Source organism: Cyprinodon tularosa, unplaced genomic scaffold (assembly GCF_016077235.1).
Source record: "Cyprinodon tularosa strain WSP-4 unplaced genomic scaffold, ASM1607723v1 ctg179, whole genome shotgun sequence".
Lineage (NCBI taxonomy): Eukaryota > Metazoa > Chordata > Actinopteri > Cyprinodontiformes > Cyprinodontidae > Cyprinodon > Cyprinodon tularosa.
Window position 1 is genome coordinate 86,306 of NW_024038602.1, and position 24,938 is coordinate 111,243.

The 24,938-nt window shown below is 34.5% G+C and overlaps 2 protein-coding genes across 3 annotated transcripts; one reads left to right on the top strand and one right to left on the bottom strand.

Annotated features, from left to right (window-relative positions):
• Window positions 1-3,339: 3,339 nt before the first annotated feature.
• lman2la (lectin, mannose-binding 2-like a) lies at window positions 3,340-12,178 on the bottom strand. 2 transcript variants are annotated; one of them, XM_038282037.1, is made up of 9 exons: window positions 11,973-12,178; window positions 11,559-11,677; window positions 8,096-8,213; window positions 7,908-7,990; window positions 7,752-7,784; window positions 6,440-6,601; window positions 6,245-6,359; window positions 4,837-4,962; window positions 3,340-4,754 (listed from the first exon to the last, which is right to left on the bottom strand). In XM_038282037.1, the coding sequence occupies exons 1-9, from the start codon at window positions 12,169-12,171 to the stop codon at window positions 4,612-4,614; spliced, it is 1,098 nt and encodes a 365-aa protein (XP_038137965.1). In that variant the 5' UTR covers window positions 12,172-12,178; the 3' UTR covers window positions 3,340-4,611. The 2 variants fall into 2 exon arrangements, with proteins under 2 accessions (XP_038137965.1, XP_038137966.1); XM_038282038.1 differs by lacking the exon at window positions 7,752-7,784 and having other exon boundaries at window positions 3,341-4,754.
• Window positions 12,179-14,452: 2,274 nt separating this feature from the next.
• Window positions 14,453-24,360, top strand: mtfp1 (mitochondrial fission process 1). The gene is made up of 4 exons (XM_038282027.1): window positions 14,453-14,604; window positions 19,909-20,036; window positions 20,427-20,659; window positions 22,545-24,360. Exons 1-4 carry the CDS (start codon window positions 14,535-14,537, stop codon window positions 22,609-22,611), a joined length of 498 nt encoding a protein of 165 aa, XP_038137955.1. The 5' UTR covers window positions 14,453-14,534; the 3' UTR covers window positions 22,612-24,360.
• The last annotated feature ends 578 nt before the right edge of the window (window positions 24,361-24,938 follow it).

The following is a 24,938-nucleotide window of genomic DNA, read 5'->3' on the forward strand; positions in this document are numbered from 1 at the left end:
ATGTGGTATATAAACATTGAAAAACCACTGAGATGAGGTGGTTTTGTTGCTGAGAAGTGATTGTTGAGTTAAAGATACTCTTATCTAGTTAGCTGTGGCACTGATGAAATGTGTTCAGACCAGATTTTTCAGTTTATGCTCTTGTTTTTGTTCGTTTCTGTGTGTATGTATTTGAAAGCAGTTGGTTTGTTCTATCAGACTCAGAAGCATGATAAAAATCAAGGTTGTGCTGTTACTGTTAGTATGTGGGTGGGAGGGGATCGTTGCTCTCAGTGCCTTGCAAAAATATTCACGCCCCTTTGAAAGTTTTCCATATTCTGTTTTTGAACAACCACAAATTTCCTTGTATTTTATAAATTGGGGTTTAATGTAAGAGACCAACACAAAATAGTGCTTTTTAAAAAAAGATTTACACTCCCAAGTGTGGATAATGTTGCTGCTTTTACACCAGCAGTTCCTGAGGTGTAGGTCTCTAAACCAATTTGCACATCTAGAGAATATACGTTTGCAAAAAACAGCTAAGAACTGTCAGATTGGATGGAATCCATTTGTTAACATAAAATTTCCAAGCTTTTTTTTTTGTTTTTTGGTCTTGTTTTTCCTTATAAACTGGGCCACATCGAATATGTGTATATATAAACCATTCCATTAAAGCTCCTGCTTTTGGTTTAGTGTTTTCTGCTAGACTGTTTTTCTTTCTCCAGCCTCAAAGAGGTTTTTCTTTTGACCTGTGAGGGTTTTCTTCTTGACACTTTTCAACATATAGTCAGGAACCCCAATCAAACATCTGAGGCCCTAACAAAGCAGCTGTATGTATAGTGAAATACTCTGTCGAGTAAATATGTGACTAAAGAAAGTGACTGGTTGCACTTGGGGTGTTAGAATATAGGGATGTGATGCAGTTTTGTAAACAAAACAATCTTTGAAGTCCCCTTCTTTCCATGTCAGCAATGCGCTGCTTTGTGTTGGTCTATGCCACAGTCTATATAAATACCTCAAAGTTTATGGTTAAAATGTGACAAAATTTGGAAAGTTTCCAAAGATATGGATACAAGGCATGGTGCGTATGTACATATTTAATAAGAGCAGGGGAGGGCAGTGAGAAATGAGGTTAGGTTAGGGGTTCTTTTATATCTCCTTTCTTGGTTTTCATATATTTCCTGAGACTAAGGGCTAAATATTGGTAACGCGTTGTCTGCAGACATCCATGTTCTTCACTGAAGGATTGTGTTCTTCTCTTTTGAAACCACCATCAAAGTGATCCACTATCTGAAACGTAGAGACGTGTAAAGTGAACTTTGGGTGTTCCCTGATGTGGTAGAGCTCATATTTATATATTAGCTGATTGTGTATTAACATGTTTGTTCTGCTTTAGGCTTTATCCTTGCCTTGTTATCAGAGGTGCGTGATGATGACCTACCACATGTATGCTCAGTGAAAACATACATTACTGTCTGCTTGTGTGGATGTGTCCTTCATAAGAAACAGGCCACATCCATCCATATAGATCTGCTAAAGCCCTTCTACATTTCCACACTTTAAACGCTCCAAGCTAGAGGTTGTTTTTTTTTTCACTCTCAGGGTTATAATTGAGGAAAATAGGAGCTAGAGTATATTTCTAACCCTCCGTCTCTTAAAAAGCCAAAGGAAACGCTTCAAGATGGTCCCGTTCAATATCCCCTCCCCTACATCACGCATCTCTGTAAACTTTACTCAACTAGGCTATGCAAACATAAACTTACTGTTATATGCTGCGACTCCCTTTCTGTCAGTTGTCTGTGGGCACCAGTACAAGCAATATTAACTGTCAGTACTGATGGCACTTCGCTGTACTGTAATCAATGAATTTGTATGTATTTCTTTGGAAAAAGAGTTTAAAAATATGTACTTGTAATGCTACTTTAATGACATAACTCTGTATGCTTGTGTCTGCTGAGGGGCTTGAGTTCAACTGTTTTAGCTCACATGCCTCCTTTTGTTTTTGCTGTTTGTTATATCTGTCGCCCTAAATCAACAGTACTTTCCACTCCTGACTCATGGACGATGAACCACATGTTGAAGCTGTGCACTCAGAGAAACGTTGATTATGTTTTCTTGCTGCTCACATTTTTAAATGCGGCTTTCTTCTCGTTTTCAACCCTTGTGGAATTTCAGAGAATATTTAACCGTTGCCTTTAATCCTCTTAATACAGCACCATGAGTTTTATATAATATACACATGAAAGACCTCAACGTGGAACACAGTTGGGTTGCAGTAAACCAGCACATTTTAGGCTGAATTCCTCGACATTTAACCTAAAGAATTATTTTTTTTTTTTTGGCATCAGTAATCTGTATATTTAAATTTTCTTCCCATATATCATACACAATGTTTGTTTTTTTGCCAAAAATGAGAAACGTGTAAATCTGAAAGGGAAGCAGCCATTTACAGAAACTCAACTCTTTCTACTTTTGTTATTCTGGTACATTTAAAGAAGCCAAATTGAGTAAAGTGAAATACAAGAAAGAAAGAAAAAACAGCACTGACTAACGAATGAAAATGCTTCGGTTTTGGTAACAAGTCTACTGCGTACTGTCCGGGTCATCGTTTGTATTTTATTTTTGTAATAAAACAAACATTGGCGCTCTGTTCCTCGACTTTTATTTCCATACTTCAACCTTAGATCATCTTTTACGGTAAACTTTCTTAACATTTTAACTCAAAGTTTGTGTGATGAACTAAAACTTGTGATGGGGACATGTAGATGAAAGTCTGGTCAGTTTTAATATCTGATTTTATAACCTATGCAGCAGCTAAACTGCAGACCAGTGCCTTTGTTTAAAGCAGGGTTGGCCCGCCCACTGACTGATATGCTGCAGAATAAGATAATAAAATAAAATGGTGATTTTGTTTTTTTTAATGGGTGCATTTTAAATTGAGTAATTATGTAAACTTATGAGGCATTTAAATGTTAATCTGATTTATTGAATCAATAAATTCAGAATGAATTAACAACATCCAACTGAATTGTGGTGCCTTTGATACTAATAACCATTTTACTGATTAATTTGAAAACTAGCCTTTTTTTCCACTGAATACATGAAAAATATCAGACTTTGAGGGGTTGTGCTACTATTATAACAAACCAAACACCTCTTTTAGGGCTCCAAACATCTTTACCAAATAAACATTACTCTTGCAAGGTTAGATGTCCTGCTCTCTAAATTTTAAGAGACCCACTTACTGAATCTGCAGAATCTTTTAATGCCTATGCATTGAAATAAATGCTAACCAGGTCAATCCCAAAGCTCAACTTAAAAACTTGCAGAGGCTTAAATGAATTCAGGACCATTGATTAAATACATTACATGTTTTAATAGAAAAAAACAAACACACAATATAATATAAATAACAATTCGACAACAAAACAGAATCACATAACTATGAGATAAATATAAATAAAGATGATCTACATCAACCAGAGTGTGTGTGTATATGCCGAGTTCACAGCAATGATATTCAACACAGGAACAAAGGTAATCTTTGTGTTTGGAAATAGAAGTCAGTAGCATAAATGTTGCTTACATTCTTAAATCTTCATAAGATCTCATCAAAGAAAAGTCTCAAATAATATAGATTTAAAGGTAAATTCTGAGAGATTTTATAATTGGATGAAGCTGCATTTATTATTGGTAAAAGCCAATAGAGATAAAACATTCCTGTCCTTTAAAACTCTTTAGCACATCTTAAAATCAGTTTGACTTTGCAGAGATAAGGGCATGATATGTAAACAATGTGAACAATTAACGTAGGCTGTAAAATTACATTCTCCAGTTCTGAAAAGCACTGAGGGGGGTTGAAGATGCAAATACAAGGACAGTCTAGTGATGTTACAATATAAGATAAAACAAATACAATATTTTTTTTATCTGGGGGAAAGAAAAAAAAGTCTTTCCAGTTAAGTTTTAGGTTCGATGTTTCAGCATGTTTTAAAGAAGGTTTTGAATCACCTTTAAAGTGTTGTTAATGTTGGCTTCATGCACTACAATTAGTGAAATCTTTATGGACTCTAATAAAAAGGCATTTGTAAACATAAAATGAAAAATGTGCATCATTGTGCCTTAAATTTAAACTAAGTAATCAGGACGGAATCATAATGGAGAGCCCTAAAAAGACAGCACTTTTATTATAATCTTAACAGTTCTTCGCAATAAACATAGCACGCTTGATTTTGTAAAATAAATATATAAATAAATATGCAATATATTGGGCAACCCTACAAATAATGTAACATGACTTAAGATAAACAACATGGTATTAAATTTGGGTTCCCTGTATTAGAATCATGAAGGCTGCTCATGTCTGGTGTGTGAAAATCACAGAGGTGGATTTGTTGAGGCTGAGTTGAACTTTGAAAAGTTTAAATTCCTCCACCAGGTTCAGGTTAATCTCTTGAGTTCAAGTAAGAACCTGTACTTGGTCTCTGCCTATTTTATATTTCATTGTCAGCAAGGTTTTCACAACCTCCACTCCTCCACCGATCGGTTGGAGTGTCTTACTTTGCGTCTGATCTCAGCTGGGTCTGCGGCCCGCAGCAGTTGTCACATTCCCTGCGCCCATCGAGGCGTTCCTCAGTAGAAGCGCTTACGCCGACTCTCGTTCCACTGGCTGTAGACCACCATGCCGATAACGATGAGGAAGATGCATCCCAGCATAGAGAAGAGCACAGTGAAGAAAATCGCTATTCCGCTCATCCCTTCTTCACCCTGAACCACTGAGGGAAAAAAATAAAATAAAATCAAGTAATTAGCTTATTATATATTTAAAATGTAACGTTACGTTTGTGGACAACTTACATCGGAGGAGCTCCATGTTTTCCACACTGGGGATAGTTATTACATCCTGCTCTTCCTCCTCCTCCTCCTTTTTACTTCGCAACACCGTCAGTTGGTAAAGTTTGAGGGAAATGATGTCATGGTTGTCTACCAAACCAGAGAAAATCAAGAACAAGAAAATCATGTGAATAACTAATTTATATTTTTTATCTTAAGAGTTTTACAAAAATCTTGATAACTGTGGATTTTCCAAAAATAAGCCCTCTTTATATAGATCAGTATAATAAGTTCAATATTAGGAGTAACATAACAGTGTGAGATTTTACATTAGTCCAGATCAATAATCATTGATTAGTTTTTGGTTGCACTCATTTAAAATAAGGACCGGGGGAAAAATGCCATTTTAATTTAGAATCAAGCAACACAGTTGTTTTTTTCTCTTAATGAGATATAATGAGATTAACTTTCGACTTGTGGTATTTTGATTTAAACATAGAGCAGGTGTGTACATATTCGGGAAGTTTAAAAAGCAAATACAGAAAAAACACAATAAATAGTTGCTTTCATTATTTTGTATTCAGTCAAAAGGATTAGAGAAAACGTCAGTCAGGACTTGTGGACTAGATAACACTAGCGATGGGCAAATATCGTATTATGTATATTATAGTAAAAGCAATGACATCTAGGATTTAATGGGACAAGAATAAACCCAACTAATGATGTCTAGAAACCCATAAACTGACAGAAGGTCTGGGATTGTTACTTTACCGGTTTGTCTTTTATCTAATGTTGCATCCCAAACAGCTTAATCAAAATCTATACGTTTGAAAGAATTGTTGCAAGTATTGTGGACCTTTTTTACTCGTTTTATCTGGTTAAATAAAAAAGCTTAGAAAATAATAGCTTTCCCCCCCAGAGTATTGTTTGCAGTAGTTGGGCTCTTACTTATCATATATATTTCCAAAAACAAGACATGTAAAGATTTTTTTTATTATTTTCTTTACAACAAATGAGTCTGTGTGAAAATAAACAGCATATTTTTTCACATCTCCCATCCACAGCTGATTGTTCTGTAAAGGTTTGCTGTATCCAACAAGTTACTCCTTCCCCCAAGTGGTTATCTATAGTTACAGCAACTGATGTTGTGAGGCCTATTTTAGAGGGGCTTCAGTCTCCCTAAAATATTTCTAAGCATCCTAATAAATCAAGTAGTAAAATGTTGTTTTCCATACAGGGAAGCAACCATGGCATGTTCTTTACATAAAGCAGAAAAAATATTTATTTTTTTTACCCTTGCAACCATGAAAAAGTATAAATCCTGCAAACCAATATGACTGATCTTTCAGATAGCAGTATGCCTTTAAGTAAAAAAAATATTTAATTGACTGTATTAGTATAACAGTTTGTGATGGAAGTGTCAATTATTTACCTGACAGATCTCCAGTGATTGCTGACGCTCCAAAATAATAGCCCAGAGGAAGCCTCACTCCAGGTATATCCAAGCAGTCCCTCCACTCGTGCTGACCATCGATGTCTATCATCACCTGCCCCACAGATGCAGGTAAAGTATGACTTTCTGACCCTGAGTCTCTAGGCAGAAAAAAGAGGAAAGGATTTTCCTTACCGTCAGTCTGCGGCGGACGTATCGGATGAAGAGGAAAGTGTCGTGCTTGAGGTTGCGCACCATGGCGTTGCAGCCGCCGAGCTCGGTGGGCCGACCGTCCCGCTCATGTTCGTAGCTGATGCTGCCGTTCCCCACCATGGCAATAACGTATGGGAAGATCCTCTTATGGTGACAGAAGGGAAGACGAGAGAAAGGGAGAATCTGATTTAAACTTATTTCTTATAAAAACACAATACCATCACAAAACAATATAAATAATGAATGGCATCATGAGATATGAACATAATAAAAAAAAAACTGAACGAATTATGAGTCTGCTAACTGTTAAAGTTCTTTATAGGTCAAAGAAGCATGAAGACAAACATTTTATTCAAATATTAATTTAAAAAACAATAATATTTCACATTGATATTGACAAAAGGTTTAAAACTAAGGACAGAATTGAAATGTTTTTGATGATTTACCAGCCAAAACGTAAATAATTAGATGACATGCATAATAACATGACTGAACATAGCAATACCTCAGACTTAAAAACATTTAACAAGAAATACAGAATGTAAATAATTCGACCAAAGTTGTGCTTATGAATAATAAAAAAAAAATCTTCATCCAGTCTCAGTTTAAGCCTTTTTTTCCTTTTTTTTTAAAACAAAAAATGAGCCAACACAATGCCTTTAGATGCATATGGCTCATAGAGACATAAACTGATAGCATCAAAGCTATAGCTGAAAAGACCTGCAGCTGTCATAGCATGAATTGTGCTTTTGATAAATATTTACTCAGGGGGGGCTAATATAAAGGCATATAAAGCCTTTTATACTTATTTCATCAACCATTATCTTCCATTTAAAATGATAGGTTAATTCGTATTAACCAATAACTTTAAGTAATTAATGCCTGTAAAGTGACTAAACATTGAAAAAGCAATATTTACTTTTGCAGAACAACTGTAAAATTAGACATCAAATAAGCTTAACTCATCCAAATACATTTATTTTTAAAAAGACTAATAAAATGTATCTTTATTGTGCTGACACCTTTTGAAACGTGTTTTTTTTTTTAAGATTCCTATGAAATTTCTTGTTGGTAAAACCCATTTGAGACTCACATATAAATTTCAAATATATTTTCAGTTTGTTTTTTGTTATATTTGATATGAAATGTGTTTAATGGTTTCTGAATTGTGAAGTATATTAACATGAGTAAAACAAACCACCAAGCAAACCATGCAGGCGAGTGACATGCTTCAAAACCGGCCTAGAATTTATTTTATATTCCATTTATTTTTCTCAACAAAGAGCCAGGTTACCTGTGTGCGGGGGGTGTATCTCTTCTTCTGAGCCTGTCTCCAAATGATTGCACAAAGAACACAAATACAGACCCTTTACACCGATCTCCGACAACACCTGTCAGGGTGAGGCACTGTTTACTAACCCGACCTTACAACACAACTGAGGAGGCATACCTCTATGTGCTTCTCCTCATTGGGATACGTGTCCACAAACACACCCAGGCCAGTAAAGTTGTCCATATTTCCAAATACAGGACCTGGAGGCACATTGATATAGACTTACAGATGGGTAGAATTATATCTGTTAACATTAGTATCGTATCGAGTTTGTTTGACAGTACATTATGTTTTATCGTGATAACCTTTCTGCATGCGCTCCTTGGTATACCAGATAGCCAGGCCGTCACCATTCAGGTTCTTCTTTCCTTGCCCGTGAACCTTAAAGTGCACCTGCATCTCCCAGTCCTTTAGATGACATGGCTAAAAAAAAAGAGGCAACGGTAAAACAATTATTGGTAAATAAAAGAACTTTATAGAGTAAACATGTGCAAGAGTGTAAAAAAGAAACTTTTCGTTCTGCTAGTTTCTCAAGAAGGTAAGGATTTAGCAAAAGGAGATCTTATAGTATCGCAGAAAAAAATAACTCTTTAGATGAACATAAAAAAAAAAATCATCAGCTCTATGTAAATATGTTACTCCAGTTTAAATTAAATGTGTTCAACTTAATTTAAATGTGTTGGCTCAACTTAATTTATTATGGTCATTCCAATTTAAAGCAAATGTTGGCTTAACTTATTTTTTAAAGGTTGATTTAACCTTAAACCCTGACCCTATTTACTATAGTTGGACCCAATGTAATCTAATAGAGCCAGCCGAACTAATTAGCAATGTTTTGTACCAAATAATTGACTTTACTTGATGAAGATGAATTTTAGAAATTTAGTTGAAACCAACTTATTTTACAGTGGTACCTTCACACTAGTTAATTAAGTTGATCCAACTCATGAAAATTTAGTTAAATCAAAAAACATGCTTCATGTTGAAGGAAAGCTATATTATCCTGTGGAAATCCTTTCCATGTTTGAATTATGTTAATTCAAATATATTTTTTTAAATGCAGTTAAATTGTTTTAGGACGGCTAAAGCAATCCTTTAAAATGTGGAAAAAAGTCTCCTTTACATTCAGGAGATCCTGGAACTACTTCATTGTTTTAAAAATTAAGATTTTTAGCCATTGATGGTTTGTTTGTTTACTTTTATCAATTTTAATTATTCCTTTGTGTACCTTATTGGTTTATTATTTAGATGAATTATCACATCATATAGACAAAGGTATGTATAAAAAGACAAAGACAGATGGATAGATATAAATCTGTAAATATCTATCTATATATCATTATTGACATTATTGCATATATAATTTGCAGACTGGTATTTTCAAAACATGTCCTTTTGTATTTGTATAATAAAATATATTCATTCTCTACTTTGATTTAATAATATAATATGATCTGACCAGTGATTATCTGATAATACCATTGATTATTATGCATTATTAATCTATAACCTTACATTACTTCTACTTTACCAGATGTAAATGTTTAATTCATAATGACTTCATTTTGTTTTGTTTTCCTACAACAGGAAAAACAAAATGCAGTGAATGAACTATTATAAAATTCATTCTACCCTACCGTATACTCCCTATACACACCCCATGTTTGTATATATTTTATTGCACCTTATTTTTGACTGTTACAGATATATATATAGAGACAGGCCTCTGTTTGTTTGCATCTGTGTGAGTTAAAAATGTTAGAACTAAAGATAGGTCCTTCATAGCACCCTTTGGTTCATTATTTACTTGTTACGATAATTATCATTGAAGATCTGTGTGTTTATCACACCCTGGTATGGGCTGCCTGTTGCCTATCAGGAATGAAGTTTTAATCTAATTAGGAGAGTTCCTCTGCTGGATAAACAGTTATAATCTTCATTTTGTATGTGGCAACGATTTGGAAACGGAATGAGAGCGGTGTCCTATTTTGATAAGGCTGGAGCCATGGATGTCTACTCATCTGCTAATGTGTATGATGTAAAATATAATGATGCGGCAGACTGGAGATGTATAAAATGCCTTTTTAACTGTTAATCGAGGCCACTTCCTGAGAGTAGAGCTGGGCGATATGGCGATATATATCGTGAGGATGAGAGAAACATGTCTATCGTGACCTTTCTCCTCTATTTTTTCTATCGTGATAAACTTTTTTATTATTATTATTACTGCTAATATACATTTTAATATAATTTGTTAATATAACATTTTGCATTTTTGCTATGCAAACTCTAGGTGTATATAACGAAAAAAAAAAGAGAATAAAAAGATAATGTGTAGAGAACGTGGTTTTGCGACACTACACCGCTTTACGTCACGCGGCTTTGCACCATACGTTTGCGACATTACTGACGGAGAGAGCCCGCGAAATTTCTTTCTGGCTTGAAAGAAAATGAATGATGGACACCCAAGAAGATGTTACCGCAGCAGCGGTTACAGAGTCCGAAACGGTTGCCAGGTCACAGACACAACAAACACCACTTTTGCCCAAAATGGGAGGCAGCTCGGTTGTTTGGTTATATTTCGGATTTCAGCCATCTGATAAAGAAAAAACGCAGCCGATATGTAAACTGTGCAGCAAACCGTTCCAGCGGCTGATGCAAATACTTCCGGCCTCTTTTACCACCTGAAGAAAAATCATGAACAAGAACACGGTAAACTACAACCACTCTGATCAAAACAAACAAGGGATGAAAATACAGGAAGCACTGGAAAGAAATTCTCACAGCCGAAGCTTAAGGAAGCATTCGCCCAAGGATCACAATATGAGAAGACGTCTCAGCGACACAAGCAGATCACAGGTGCTATTTCACGCTATATCTGTAAATACACATTTCTTCTTAAATAGGCGAGGCGCCTTCTAGTGGAAAACAAGGTAAGTGAAAGACAAGAGAAAAACCTGGCCTTGGAATTTTATAAAATGTCAATAACAAACGAATATTAAATGATTAATTACTGCAGCGCAATAGCCAAGATTCTATACTGTTCACTGTCATGGCCGAAAATTGCATAACTGGTGTTCTTGGTTTGGGGTTGGGATTCTCATATTAGGAAACAAGATGATGGGTAAAAAATAGGCGATGAAAGATTTTTTTCAACCCTGTCCATCTGACAGACTATGAAAACATAAAATGCAACATCAGTTGTGGTATATCGTGATATATATTGTTATCGTGATATAAAATAATCCATATCGTGATATAGTTTTTTTTCCATATCGCCCAGCCCTACCTGAGAGGTGAGCCCAGAGGTGAGCAGCTGCCTTCTGTAACCCTAAGCAATTTCTCTGATCTGAGTAAGATTACAATTTCTATAAAAATCTGTTTTCATGTCTCCTGGTTATTTAATACATATAAAGTATGAAGTGTAATTTAAAGAGTTTGTTCAGAGTGTTCACCTTTTAGGGAAAAGAACCGGAAAGATAGAGCATCAGGGTGCATACACAGAGCTTATCTTTAACAACTTATAGCTTATGTTACATATTATCTAGTCTAATAAAACAAATATTCTCTAAAAATCCGACCAAAACAATATTTTAAATTATTACCATCTAAAGAGTCATACTAATAATTTAATGATGGTCTAAGTATGAGATTCCCAGTGCTAATAAAGAGAAGGAGATGACCAATTCTTCTACTAACATAAATCTAACACAATCCCACTCATACACACTAAGAAATCAGTTATTAGCAATAAATTATAGTACTCACAATGCGGCTCCATACCGCCCCCTGTCTGCTCTGCATGTCAGGTGTGAGTCGCACCTGGTCAGTGGTTACCATGGCATCCCCCATCAGTTCCCAGTGGGAGGAGCCTAAAGATCCCACACCTGCGACCACAAATGATAGAAGAGCTGACAAGGCTAGAGGTTACCGTCAGAGCAGCAACACATAGTCAAACAAAAAAAGAGCTGACACAGTAAAAAACATGTTAAAATGAATTAATCTTTATGGTAATACTGCAATAATACTGCTTAACGTAGGAAGGGACGTATATCGTATCTGATCAATACCCCTGCTCAGGTTATAATCCAACAAATATGAGAATCTAATGAAGATGCAGTTTTAGTAAGCATCCTTCTGGAAATATTTTTCTCTAGAATGACCCCCCCACCGCCGGCATACCTTGGTAAGGCTTGGAGAGCGAAAACTCCCGCTTCAGAAACTCCTCCATTTCATGATCATCGTCGGGAAAACACGAGCCTGCAAATAAAAAAAGACACGTAGAAATGAAATACAGTTTGTGCGGCATGATGTTCCGTCTGAACATAACGTCAAAGAGTGAATCAGAGCGGCGCAGCTTGCTGCTGTTAACGGAAGCCATAATGGGTCAAAAAAAAATCTCACTGCTAGAAATACCAGCATTGTTCCCATTGGTGCGTCGTGCTGCTTGGCCCGTTTTGATTGGGTAATGTTATTGTCAATCATAGCATTCGGCCTGTAATTGGTCGATTTACTTTCGATGCAAAAATTACTACTTAGAGAGTCTATTGACTGATCATATTTTGATAAAACTTTCAATATAAGCAGACTTATCCGTTCAATACATTTGTTTAAGAAATACATCTTTATAGCTTGACTATATAATATTTTTCTTGTCACTATTAGATGTAAACCCTTATAATACTACTATTCTGATTTATGTATGATTAGAATTATATGAAAAAATTCATCTATATTAGTATTATAGCTCGAATATTGAGTATTCTTTATTATTTACATATTTAAAATAATATATTACCAATTGGAGCCTTTTATATATAAAAGTAGAAGGTTAGAGATTAATCTATGTGAAATCTTTACATTGGGTCTTTAACATCTCTCCTTTAAAATCTAAATGTGAACAAATCTCTTTTACTATCAAAGTTGCAAATCACAACAAAATAGAACATGGAAGATACACTCTAGCACAATAAACGGGCCTCCAGAAATTGTCCTTTTAGATGGTGTTTTTTTTTTTTTGTGTCTTTTTAAACGTCTCACAGTCATGTAATTATATTGTATACCTGTTTTAATGTTGCATTTTAAATTGCTTGGTAAAATATGGTTTTAACCTATATTACAGTGTTTCATGTCTCGGTTGAATCAGTGGTTCCAAAAGTGGTGGTGTATTGTATGTAATGTAATTGCAGGGAAAGAAATAAATGGATTAAATATACTGTAAATATATTAGACTTTTTTGAGAGGCATCCTTGTTTTTAAATTGACTGATAACGATGTTGAATTCTGTTTTGCAGTATAATATTCAGAGTAGATTAAAGTTTAAAACTCTTAAAAAGATAATTGTTTATTTTACTATTTTTAGGTAAATTAGTAACATTTCTGCAGCTTAAATAAACAGATATGGGGAAATTGGACATCCTTGAGGAATATTGCTGTTAATGTTTAATCATACCTTTAGGTGGTATTATACAAATATTGATGTTCTGATATAGACACATGATTAAATTGCATATTTTTTCCCCAAAACCTAAATCTTTAAGTATTGAAAACATAAACTGGTGTTCTACAAAATCAAAGGCTTTATAAAAATCTAAAAAAAAAAATAAAGCCATCATTGTTAAATAAAGTCTCTATATTTGATTAAATCCATTGCTAGGCTAATATTGTTGTGGATCTATCTTCCTTTTAAGAAGCCAAATTGTGATTCTACAACAATATTAGAGATTCCAGTTTGATGGCGCATGTTAAATGTGTAGGTTAGCAACTTATAATCTGAATTTCTGAGTTTTTTCTACTTTTAATAAGTCTAGGATCTTTATCTGGTTTGGGGATCTATATAATAAACCTTTTCTCATTGTAGGAGGTAAATCCTTATTAAAATTTTCTATAAATACTTGGAACAATAATATTTTTATGTCTACCGAAAAAATGCTTCTAAAAGTTACCCATAAGTCCTTCTGGACCAGGAGCTTTGTTCAACCATAACGCTATATTGTTATCACACGTTTCTTTATAATCATCTTAAATTTTAGGAAAGAAGGGAAAGACATAAAAATCTCTTGCCCTTCTTTCACTAGTTTATTTCACTAGTTTATTTTACTAGTATTTTCACTAGTTTAAGTGAGAGCTTTTAACTAGTATTTATGCATGTTTTTCAGTACATTATATGGAAGAGTTTAATTTAATATGTGTATATGGAAGTTAATTCTGATTTATGTCCTCGGGGGCACCTTATATATTTTTGTTCAGAACATTTTGAGATATATATGTTGCTATAAAATTTACAGTTCCCTGTTGCTATTGTTTCATTGTTGTTTCCACCTGATTAATTAATTTGCTGTTTTCTTAGATATTCTAAAGTACGAAGTAGGCTGTTCTTTACACCCTCTTCTATCTATTTGACTCTCTAAAGGCGCTTTTGATATAGATTTCATCTATCTTAGATTGGAGGGTTAATATTTATGTTTGTCATAAGCTGAGATTAGGTTTATAATAAAATATATGTTTAGTTGATGTATAATATCAAGTAATTTTTTTTTTTATTTGTTAACTGAATGAAATAGAACATTTAAAAATCCTTTATTTTTGGAATTCCCATTTTTTGATCGGGTTATTTAATTCTTCGGAGTCCTTTATAGCCAGTCGAATGCTGTGCAGCAGACCGCGCCCCCTTCACTGACCCTGCTGGTTTGTCGGAAATCCCGACACGCCTTGTGCATTGGTGGGGATGGAGTAGAGGGAAGTATGGATCAAAGTGAAGAAAAAACGGACAAAGCGGTCGACATTTATCGGGACACATGGGTCCGCTTTTTAGGTACGTGTAAAGTGCTGGTTTAACATAACCTGGTAATCTCTGTGTTTCAGAAAAGAGCCGAGTGTGAAACCGGAACCGTTAAAACACAGAAGCTATTAGTTAGCATCGTTAGCTTATGCGGCTACCTGCCCTTTTAAAGCTCTATTTATAGCAAACCTGGGGTCTGAAGGACAGATTGTTATTAGAGGACATAAAGGGTGTAATAAACTGTTCAGACAATTGCTTAAACCCTTCGAAATAAAACAAGCAAATGGTTTGTTTAATATGTTAGAGGTGTCTCTTTAGCCAGATTATTGAAGTTTAGGTAGTGACTCATAACATTTTAACAAGGGAAAAACCGTACAGTGAAACTGAGAAATGAGAAACCGAGGTAGATTGCAGCATCAGCACCGTCACCTCTGTTTTTGTTGTAAACATTTAAAGTGAAGCAGTATCCGGTGTGAAACACGTCTTTGGTGTCCTGATATGTAGATATGTGTTCATTCCTCTCATAAACAGGGGCGGAGCTAGATAGGGAGCCAGGGGTGGCCATGGCCACCCTTACCCAATCATTGGCCACCCATTTCCCTCTAAAGGCCCATTCATACCTCACGTTTGGCCTGCACGTCCGTATTTCTGTCCGTACGTTCTATCCGTTGACTCCTTCATACCTCCGTCCGTTGAGGTGCGCAATAACCCGTATTTCCTCTAGGTGGCAGTGCTGGGCGCCAATGATTCGTCATTGATCAAAACATGGCGATCATAGATATCCATAATAAAGGCTAGATGTCTCGTCCGCGCTGCTGGCCAATGGGGGTCGACGTCCGCACGTGGCGGCCATCTTACCACAGGCAGCTCGCTCATTCGTAACATTGTGTTTTAAAGGCGCATGTACTTAAATAACCATAACTTCCTCAATTGTCTAACTGTTTGGTTTGTTAAACAAAAGTCAGACATGTAGTTATGACACTGCACACTTATGAATAATTATAACCATGGAATTTCATATGAAAAGAACATTGAATAGAACATACAGGTGCAATAAATATACATTTGCACAAGGTATTTATGTTAAATCAATATAAGCTATTAAAACTCAGTGTACCGAATGGTAACATGATATATAGATATATCTATAGATATCTATATCTATATAGATATCTATATAGATAGATATCCTATACCTATATATACCTATATATATATATATATATATATATATATATATATATATATATATATATATATATATATATATATATATATATATATATATTTTAATATGTATATATAATATATATACATATTAAAATATGTATATATAATATATATACATATTAAAATATATATATAAATATGTATATATATATAAATATGTATATATACATATTTATATATATATATATTAATATGCATATATAATATATATATACATATTAAAATATATATATAAATATGTATATATATATATATACATATTTATATATATATATATATATATAAATATGTATATATATATATATATATATATAAATATGTATATATACATATTTATATATATTTATATATATTTTAATATGTACACATATTTATATATATGTATATATATATATATATATATATATAAATAAACACTTTTATTTGGGTGTGATTAATTATTTCACAGTCCTAATTTATTTATATTTACATACATACTTTTATAATATGAATATTATTGTTATAATAAAATATGAAATACTGACAAAAAAGGCTTATTGTGTGGCAACCTCTTGGTGTAGAAGCATAATCCAGGTTTCAAATTAAAGGTAACACTTTGAAGTTTCATGTAGACTATTTGGATTATATATCAGGAGTAATTACACAAAAGTTCTTATTTTTAAACCATTATAAAAGTGACATTTATTTGCTATTAAAATTGGTACAATAGTCCCCTTCACAAGTATATATAGATGTAGCATGTTGAAATCCCCACCTACACTACTGTGATGGTATACACATGGAAGACAGAGATTTAAAAAATGACCCAAAAAACATAGCTTGGCTAATGCCCTTTGAAAAGGAAGGTTTTATTGAGCTTCTGTGTAATGTACAAGAGAGCGTTGTCCACAAGGCCATCAAAGCGGACAGGAAGGTAGCTGTGGTCATGTACTAGTGCAGGAATGTCAGCAAACGGGGATGGAAGATCTTCTCCTCCTGCTTACACATTATATAACCTGCAGAAACAAAAACAAAAGTGACCAACAACAATTCACGGTGTATAAGATTGGTATATCAATATGTGATTAAATTTCAATGATACACATGCCCTTTGAAGATGAGCTGGAAAGTTGAAAATGTTTGGCACAACACCATCTTTAAGTTGTCCAAATGAAACTAATACAAACTTATAAAAGCTTTGAGTCAACAACAATCTTGTAATACTATTATGTCATCGCAAAAGTCTGGCATCTTCCTTTTAATAAACCCAGCAAATTCCTGTAACATAATGTAAGATGTGTTGACAGACCAAATCGATTGGAAATCATGTTAAATTCTGCCTCTTCCACTGATGTAAAGTTGCTGGTTAACGTTAGCAGCTAGCTAAACTGTAACGTTAGCTGCTAACTTACTAACGTTATGTCTCACTTTGCAGCTTCTTGTTATTAGCCAGCTAACGTTAGGCTAATAATGAAAATACAACACTCAGATTATTGTTATTAGCCAACTAATAACTACAACCACATCCACAAAGATTGTAATTTACACCAAAGATTAATTGTCATACAATCGTTATTGGTGTCAGTAAAACCTATATAATTGACTAATAGTCTCAGCCTTGATAACTTGCGCAAGTAGCAGTGATGCACAACTATGCTGCATGATTAAGTCATTTTTCGACAAGAAAATCTGCAATTTCGACATGTTCAAGCATCAAGAATGATAGTCACGTTCATAATGTTTGTAAGAAACCAAACTGTTTGTAAATCCGTCAAGAATTCAGTGAGATAAGAGTATTTGTGTTCGTGCTGATCACTCACCTTACATTAGGTACCACAGAGCACAACAGAAAGCCTGCCTGTGGTAAGATGGCCGCCGGTGATGCCGTCTGAGACTCCGCCGTAAGACATCTAGCCTTTATTATGGATATCTATGATGGCGATGGTCCAAGACCTGATTTTGTTGACATTTTGTACTAAAAACTCAATAGCGCCCCCACTGTTTCCGGTAGTATTGCTCCGTATTGATCCGTTTCGTCCGTAAGCGTAAGCTCCCAATTTTCGTGTCAAAGTACGGACGAAATCGGCGGTTAGAACGTATGAAACACTCCACACGTATCCGTATCCGTCTTTTACGTGAGGTATGAATGGGCCTTAATACAGATGGTGGCAGCAGTAATACTCTCAAGTGGAATATTCACAACATTTATATTTTTTTGTGGTTAATTATAAACATCAATATACTAACATCAAAGATTATTAATACAGAATTCATGCTCTTTTCAGAACTAGATTTTGTGTTATATGGGGTAAATAGAAAGTGTGTCTCTGCAAGTCATTTTAATAAAAAATTAGCAAATAATCAATTTATGTAGATATTAGTGCTTGTAAATATCAATTTTAAGCAGAATGTTTATTGATACAAGTAGGTAAGTAATGACGATGGAAAAGATTTACGCCCCAGATCTCAAAATTGAAAGAATTTTATCAACTATGCCTTTTATTTAGAAAGCACCGATGTTTAAATATATGCATCTACTTGTTAGCAAAGGCTGTAGGAAAGTATAGTTTGTCTTTATTTAGAAAATTCCAGTTTTTCTCATTCATTTTCCTGTTGGAACAGTGTAGATTGACCCTAAGTTTCTGGTGCCTATCCGCTTTCGGCCCCCCCTCAGTGTACATTGGTTATTGCCTGGCCACTCTTATGAAAATGTTCCGGCTATGCCTCTGCTCATAAAATCCTAATCTGCTGGCTTCCAGTCCTAATCCTTGGGAATTATCTTCATCTACCATTAGGATTGTTCACACAGATCTGTGCAGATGTTTTCAAATTTATTTTGGAAATTATTTTTGTCATTTAAATGATGGGTCTCATTTAATTGATTTCATCTTCTGGTTAGTATTTTAAAATAAATAATTGACACCCATTACAATGTTTTAGAAATATTATTCTAATTAAATGATGCAGTAAAACCTTTACTCACTTGCATATTATTTTTGCTGAGCTGCCTATTTTAGAGTAATTCTGGATAAAATTGTTACTGCACTTTTCACTGTCTAGACTTCAGCTAAAATTCTGATCTTGATAGATCTTTACAGTTTAGCAGGTTTGAAAATCGTAACTTCTTGAAGTAAAGTTGAATATTAATCAAATCATTAGCTGCGAATCATGAAGAAAAATCAAAATGTCTTGTTCTGAGAACTGGAACATACATTCCTAAATAGATATCTCAAGAGCATACATTGCGAGTCATTTATATTTATTTTACACCTCTATTGAAAGATCAACAATTTGGGAACAATCTGACCTGTCAAAACAGCTTATGATAATAGAGTAGGAGAATAACTGCAATTGAGTTTAGATTACGTTTTAAATCACATTTTCCACCTAAAAGGCATGTCATTTATTTCATTTCTCATATGAAGTTTATGTTGATGTGTGGATAGACGCATGAAAAAAAAAAAAAAAAAAGTAAAGAGAAACTGTTTAGGTGCTTTTCCAGTTTGGTGAGCACCACCCTCACTAGATCAGTAGCAGAAGGAAAACCGATGAGGTTTTCAAACCGTCCAGGTCAGATCGGATCCACTTTTCCACAGGGGGAATGAAACCGACATTGCAGGAGGAGAGGTGTACGTTTTGTATCTTTGTTCACCAGCAATAAGCAGATTAGATGTAGATGCTAGATGGATCTACCTAGGTCTGATGTGATGAGGTAAGGGCTGAGCCAAAAAAAAAATAGATTTATAGATCAGTTTAACCATCTAACCCTGACCTACAGTATGGTCAGAATGCATGGATCATCATATATAAAATTATGCAAAAAAAAAAAAAACTGAAATAAGTTAATACCTTTCAAATGAATAATTTCTCTAATGGAATTTGTACTTTGAGTATATTATACCTATACACAAACCCAAAGTTTAACATCTTTAATCAGCTGCCTCCTTCTCCTGCTTGCTTTTAATAGAAAATTACAGCACACAAACTGTTTTCTTTAATTTTATTTTTTATTTTTTGATAAATAAAAAGATGTCCTTGTTGTAGGGCTGCTTATCAGAGTATCGTCTTTCAGCTAGAGGAGACAATAAGATTAAAGATCTAACTGCATCTATTTTTGTGTCGCTGCAGGCTATGCCAATGAAGTCGGGGAGGCCTTCCGTGCTCTGGTGCCGGTGAGCTTCGTTTGGGGCAGCTATGCTGTGTCCACTGCTTATGTCACCGCCGATGCGGTGGACAAAGGCAAGAAAGCAGCTGTGGTGAGATATCACTCTTTGTTAAGATTATTGGCATAATTAGTCGTTGTAATGATATTTTAATCATCGATGAATTGGCTAGAAAGCTCGCTTTTTCTCAATTTCTATGTTAACATATCTGGTCAAATAAGAGTAACCACTGCTTTTTGGGGTATTTACATGAACTGCGTAAAACTTCAGTTTAAAGGCAACCAAAAATATGTCTGTGCACTGTCTATGTTTACAATACATCTCAGAGTATGTAATTTCAGTTTGATTTTATGTAGAACACAAACATTTTTCATATTTTTATGTAGTAGCATGAAAAATAAAGGATCTAATGAGCCACCACATCATTAAAAGGAAATCCAGTTATGTTGTGTTCCCTCTCTGCTCCTCCATCTGTTCCTCTAGGTCCATGGGGACAATCCAGGGAGGACAACACGAGTGGCGGTAGCTGTGGTGGACACGTTTGTGTGGCAGGCCCTGGCTTCTGTCATCATCCCAGGCTTCACCATTAACCGGGTGTGCGCCGCTTCCCTGTATCTGCTGGGCAGAACCAACAAGTGGCCTCTGCCTGTACGCAAGTGGACCACAACCGCTATTGGCCTCTCCACCATCCCCTTCATCATCACTCCAATAGACAGGTTGGTATAAGCTGTGTTTGTGTCCTGCTAGTATCTAGGTAAAATGCAAATTAAATATGTTTAAGTCTTAACTTTTAAATAGTTTTAACTGCACTGGATGGTAAAATGACATTAAGCTCACCGGCTTTGATTGTAGCTGATTTATAAAACACAACAAGATGCCAGCTACCTTGTAAAGGTTGAAGTTTTCTCAATCCTCCGTAACTGTTGGGCCCCTTGATAATCATGTATTTTAAAAAAAACAAAACCTTAAACTGTATTTCACTGTAGCAGCATAATAACACAATGAATTAGGGATGCACGATATTGGGATTTTGGCCGATATCCGATATGCCGTTATTTTAAAACTCATGTAGCCGATAACCGATACCGATACTGATGTTAAAGCTGGACAAAAATAAGTAGTCATTGAAAATAGCAGTTTTATTATCCATTTCTGACACTTTGAAAAATAATATACCGGTACTCAAATATATTTTCATATGCTGATATCAAATAGATTTTTAAAAACACGGTATCGATCTATTTTACTTTCAAAATCTCGTGAAATTTCATCGTTCTGTTACAAACTCTCGTGATATTTAGCAAATTCTTGTGAGATTTTGTTAGTAAAATAGATCAATACCACTTCAATATATCAACATATAAAAATATGGCAAAATTTTGTGAATTTTTGAGGGATTTCGTAGCATAACGATGACATATAGCAATATTTCATTAGTAAAAGAGATTGATATGGTGTTTTTAAATAGCAATATATAAGCATATGAAGATATTGTGATATTTTAATGTATCAATATTTTTTCCCTCGTCTTTAGAAGTTTTTAAGTCTGTAAAAAAGAAGTTTTTGAGGAAGAAGAAGAAGTAGTATTTTTTTTTAGACTTTAGAAACTCAGAAGCTGATCAAATATCAGGTTAAATATCGATGGGGTGGCCGATGTCCGATATTCAGATATGGGGCCGATTATATCGTGCATCCCTACAATGAATCATTTTGTTTTTTTTCCCCCATCCTACTAACTCAGCTTGCAGGCAAGATACATTTGCCTCCAAATATGAAGGTTTTATTGTGGAACTAAGTTCAAATATATATATTTTGTAAAATGCAAGTTGGAGAATTTACTTTGGAGTTTAGCAGCAGCTGCTATGCTGCATTCAGGTCCAGCTCGTAAACTAGACCATCGCACATCAAAGCACATCAGAAGTGATTTTAAGTACGTTTTATGATCAAATTTGAACACAGTCTCGTTTATTTATTTTTCTTTGAAACCCACCAAATTTCTAGTCCATTCTAGAATTCCCAGTTGTAAGTTTTTTTAAATGTCAAAATCGAACATTTAGAAATTGATTTTTTGTTTACTGCTGATCAAAGTTAATTCAATGTCACCTATGTTTATTTATTGTTTTCATCCGAGTGTATAAAAAAAAGTTTAAGGAAGTGTATCTTTAAAAGCTGGTGATATAGAGAACTGTGATTAGTGTACCGTTACACACTGACTGGAAAGCAGCTAGTTTCCTTGTTCTTAGGTGTCAGTATGCCTTTAAATTTTGAGCATATCTTTTTGTTTTATTTCTGTAAGAACAACAAAAGCAGCCATTGTTATTAAATGGTCATGAAATTCATTTTTCAGATTTTACAAAAACCTTTTTTTTAATAATTGGTTTAATGCTAGCACTCATTTCAATAATATTAACACATTTGTTTGGTTCATAAAACTTTCAATACATAAAATAGTCTAAATATGTAAAATCCTTTACTTTTGTTTCACTTTGACAGTCTTGGTTTATAGTTTGTAATCAATTACTGAGCTTGATTTGAATCTTGACACCTTTTGTTTGCTAAATGCATTGTTTAGCTAACTGTTGTTTTCTGTTTACATTGCAGGTCAGTGGATTTCCTGCTGGACTCAAGTCTTAGGAAGGTCTACAAGGAAACAAAGAAGGAAGAATAAAGGGGATGATGCAGGAAAGACTGGAAACTCGCCAGTCTGTTGACCTGCACTGGTTATTCAGACCATCTGGAAAGCAGACATGTATTAGAGCAATATTTCACACTTACATAGTGATATACCTGTTTTACTATAGTTTTTTACAGCAGAGTTGAATATTTATGTAATAGGTCAGGGGGTTTAAGGGGAAATCCTGCTCCTGTTTTAACTTCAGGGCAGACGGTTGTATTACCAAAATGAATCTAAATGAGAAAGTCGTCATAGATTATAATAGATCATATTTTTTTCTGCAGGGATAAGGTGAAATACCTGGAAGGCAATGAAAATGTTAGATTTTGCCATCTTTGAAAAGAGAACTGAGCCGTTTACTCTGGATTTTCTATCATTGAATGCTTGATTTCTTCTAATTAGCCATATTTAATGGTACGGTAGTATAATGGCAAGTCAATGCGCCTGGTTGCAATCAAAGTTTTTTCTTTTCCTTGAGAATATTTGTTACCAAAGAAAAAATGCAGCACTTAGCTGAAGTTACATGGGGCACTTTTCCAGTCTATCTTTCTTTTTATGAAGGCCAGTGAACCTTTCTCTACAGCCTTCTTTAAACAGTTCATGTTTTTATTTTTATTTCTTATTCAATACACTGTATAAAACAGGTTTACAGTTAAAGATGGCAGTTCTAGATAATTAAACACCCTACACAGCATCAAATGTCAGTCTTGGCTTCAAATTATTGAGGTTGCACAGTTTTACATTTACAGTATGTATACTCAGCCTGAGCCAAGAAAAAAATAAACAAACTGTGCAATCTAACTTTAAATCTCAAATAATTTCACTGTAAGGGAAATTTAAACTTAGCATTGCAGTGATCAGATACACATTAGGTTAATGTTATCTTTATGTAAAATTTAGGAATAGCACATTTATTGATGCTGCTTCAAGTCTGATGCAACATTTCTTAGAGCTATGCAAGGGAAATATGTGTGTGTATATGTGAGCTTATATAGCAGGGATCGGTTTCTGCATTCAGAATAGTAGGTCAATTCTATATTTTAAAATATTTAGAATTTAAGAAAGGAAATTTGAGTTACAGCTGGATAAACCTTTAACAGTTACCCTGGTTTTGATCTGTCTTTTCTTCATATTTACTTGTTTTATCCTACTTAAGGAAAACCTGGTTCCAAGATATCTAATTGCATCAGGAATTTGTACAACTTTTTTGTAGATCAGAATGTCATCCCTAAAATAAATGTCTTTTATGCTTCATTTTTAACCACTTATGCACATATTGTGTTATTTATGCAAAAAAAAAGAGGGTCCCGGAGGTTTTTTATCAGCCAGTTTAATTCATCATAGCAGTGAAGCCAAATGTTCTTCAATCCAAACACAGAGTTGTAGCTGTGCCACAATACTTCACAATATTTTATTGATCCATCCTTTCCTGCTGTGGTGTTATAACAACCACCTGGAACAAAAAAAAGTAGACCTCCCCCGTAAACAAATGTTTATATTTATGTAAAATGTTAATCTGATTTTAAAGAGGCTTTAGAAACTACAGTTTATGTTTACTTTTTGATCAATGTGAACCTGGGTCATATTTCAGCCTTAACTGAAAAAATAACAACCTAGAAACGGTTTATCACTGTTGAATTTGAAGCTGAAATGTAAAGCAAGTTGTTTGTGTTTTGAGTGTGTGCAATCTTCTTATTCTGCTGTTTTTTGGATGTGGGGAAATAAAACATGTACTGTCTGAAATGTCTCTGTATATTCGATTATTTTTTCTATCCTCTGTCTCTGTAGATTGCCTCAATAATCTTTCCCTCTATCATGACTGGTCTTTCAGTTTCTGCTGCCTAAAAAGCAACCCATATAGTGTGCTACCACCTCCATGCTTAACTGTAGGGATGGTAATGGACTTGGGATGAGCGGTGAGCCTGGTTTCCTCCAAACATAATGCCCGGGGTTCAGACAAATGATCTTTGTCTCATCAGACCAGAGAAGTTTGTTTCTCATGGTCTGAGAACTTAAAGTGTTGTTTTTTTGCAAAGCTGCCATTAAATCCTAATTGGAGGCTTCCTGCAAAGATGGTCCTTTTCCCCACTGAGGTCCTTCTCCCCAGACCACTCTAGAAAGAATCCCTGTGGATCCAAACTGCATTTAAAATGATGGAGGCCATTGTTCTCATTGGGTTCTTCAAACAAGCAGAACTTTTTCTGTATCAGACCCCAGATTGTACATCGAGACAATCTTGTCTTGGAGATCTGCAGAGAAGTGCTTGTTTTTTTTGTTTTTTTTTGCACTCAGATTAGGGAAGACCGCCCCAAATAAGTATG

Coding starts and splice junctions, on each gene's coding strand:
- mtfp1 (XM_038282027.1), top strand. CDS start 14,535: ATGGATCAAAGTGAAGAAAAAACGGACAAAGCGGTCGACATTTATCGG. Junction 20,037..20,426: donor AAGGCAAGAAAGCAGCTGTG/GTGAGATATCAC, acceptor CTGTTCCTCTAG/GTCCATGGGGACAATCCAGG. Junction 20,660..22,544: donor ATCATCACTCCAATAGACAG/GTTGGTATAAGC, acceptor TTTACATTGCAG/GTCAGTGGATTTCCTGCTGG.
- lman2la (XM_038282037.1), bottom strand. CDS start 12,171: ATGGCTTCCGTTAACAGCAGCAAGCTGCGCCGCTCTGATTCACTCTTT. Junction 11,678..11,972: donor GCTCTCCAAGCCTTACCAAG/GTATGCCGGCGG, acceptor TTGTGGTCGCAG/GTGTGGGATCTTTAGGCTCC. Junction 4,755..4,836: donor AAACATGGAGCTCCTCCGAT/GTAAGTTGTCCA, acceptor TTTTTCCCTCAG/TGGTTCAGGGTGAAGAAGGG.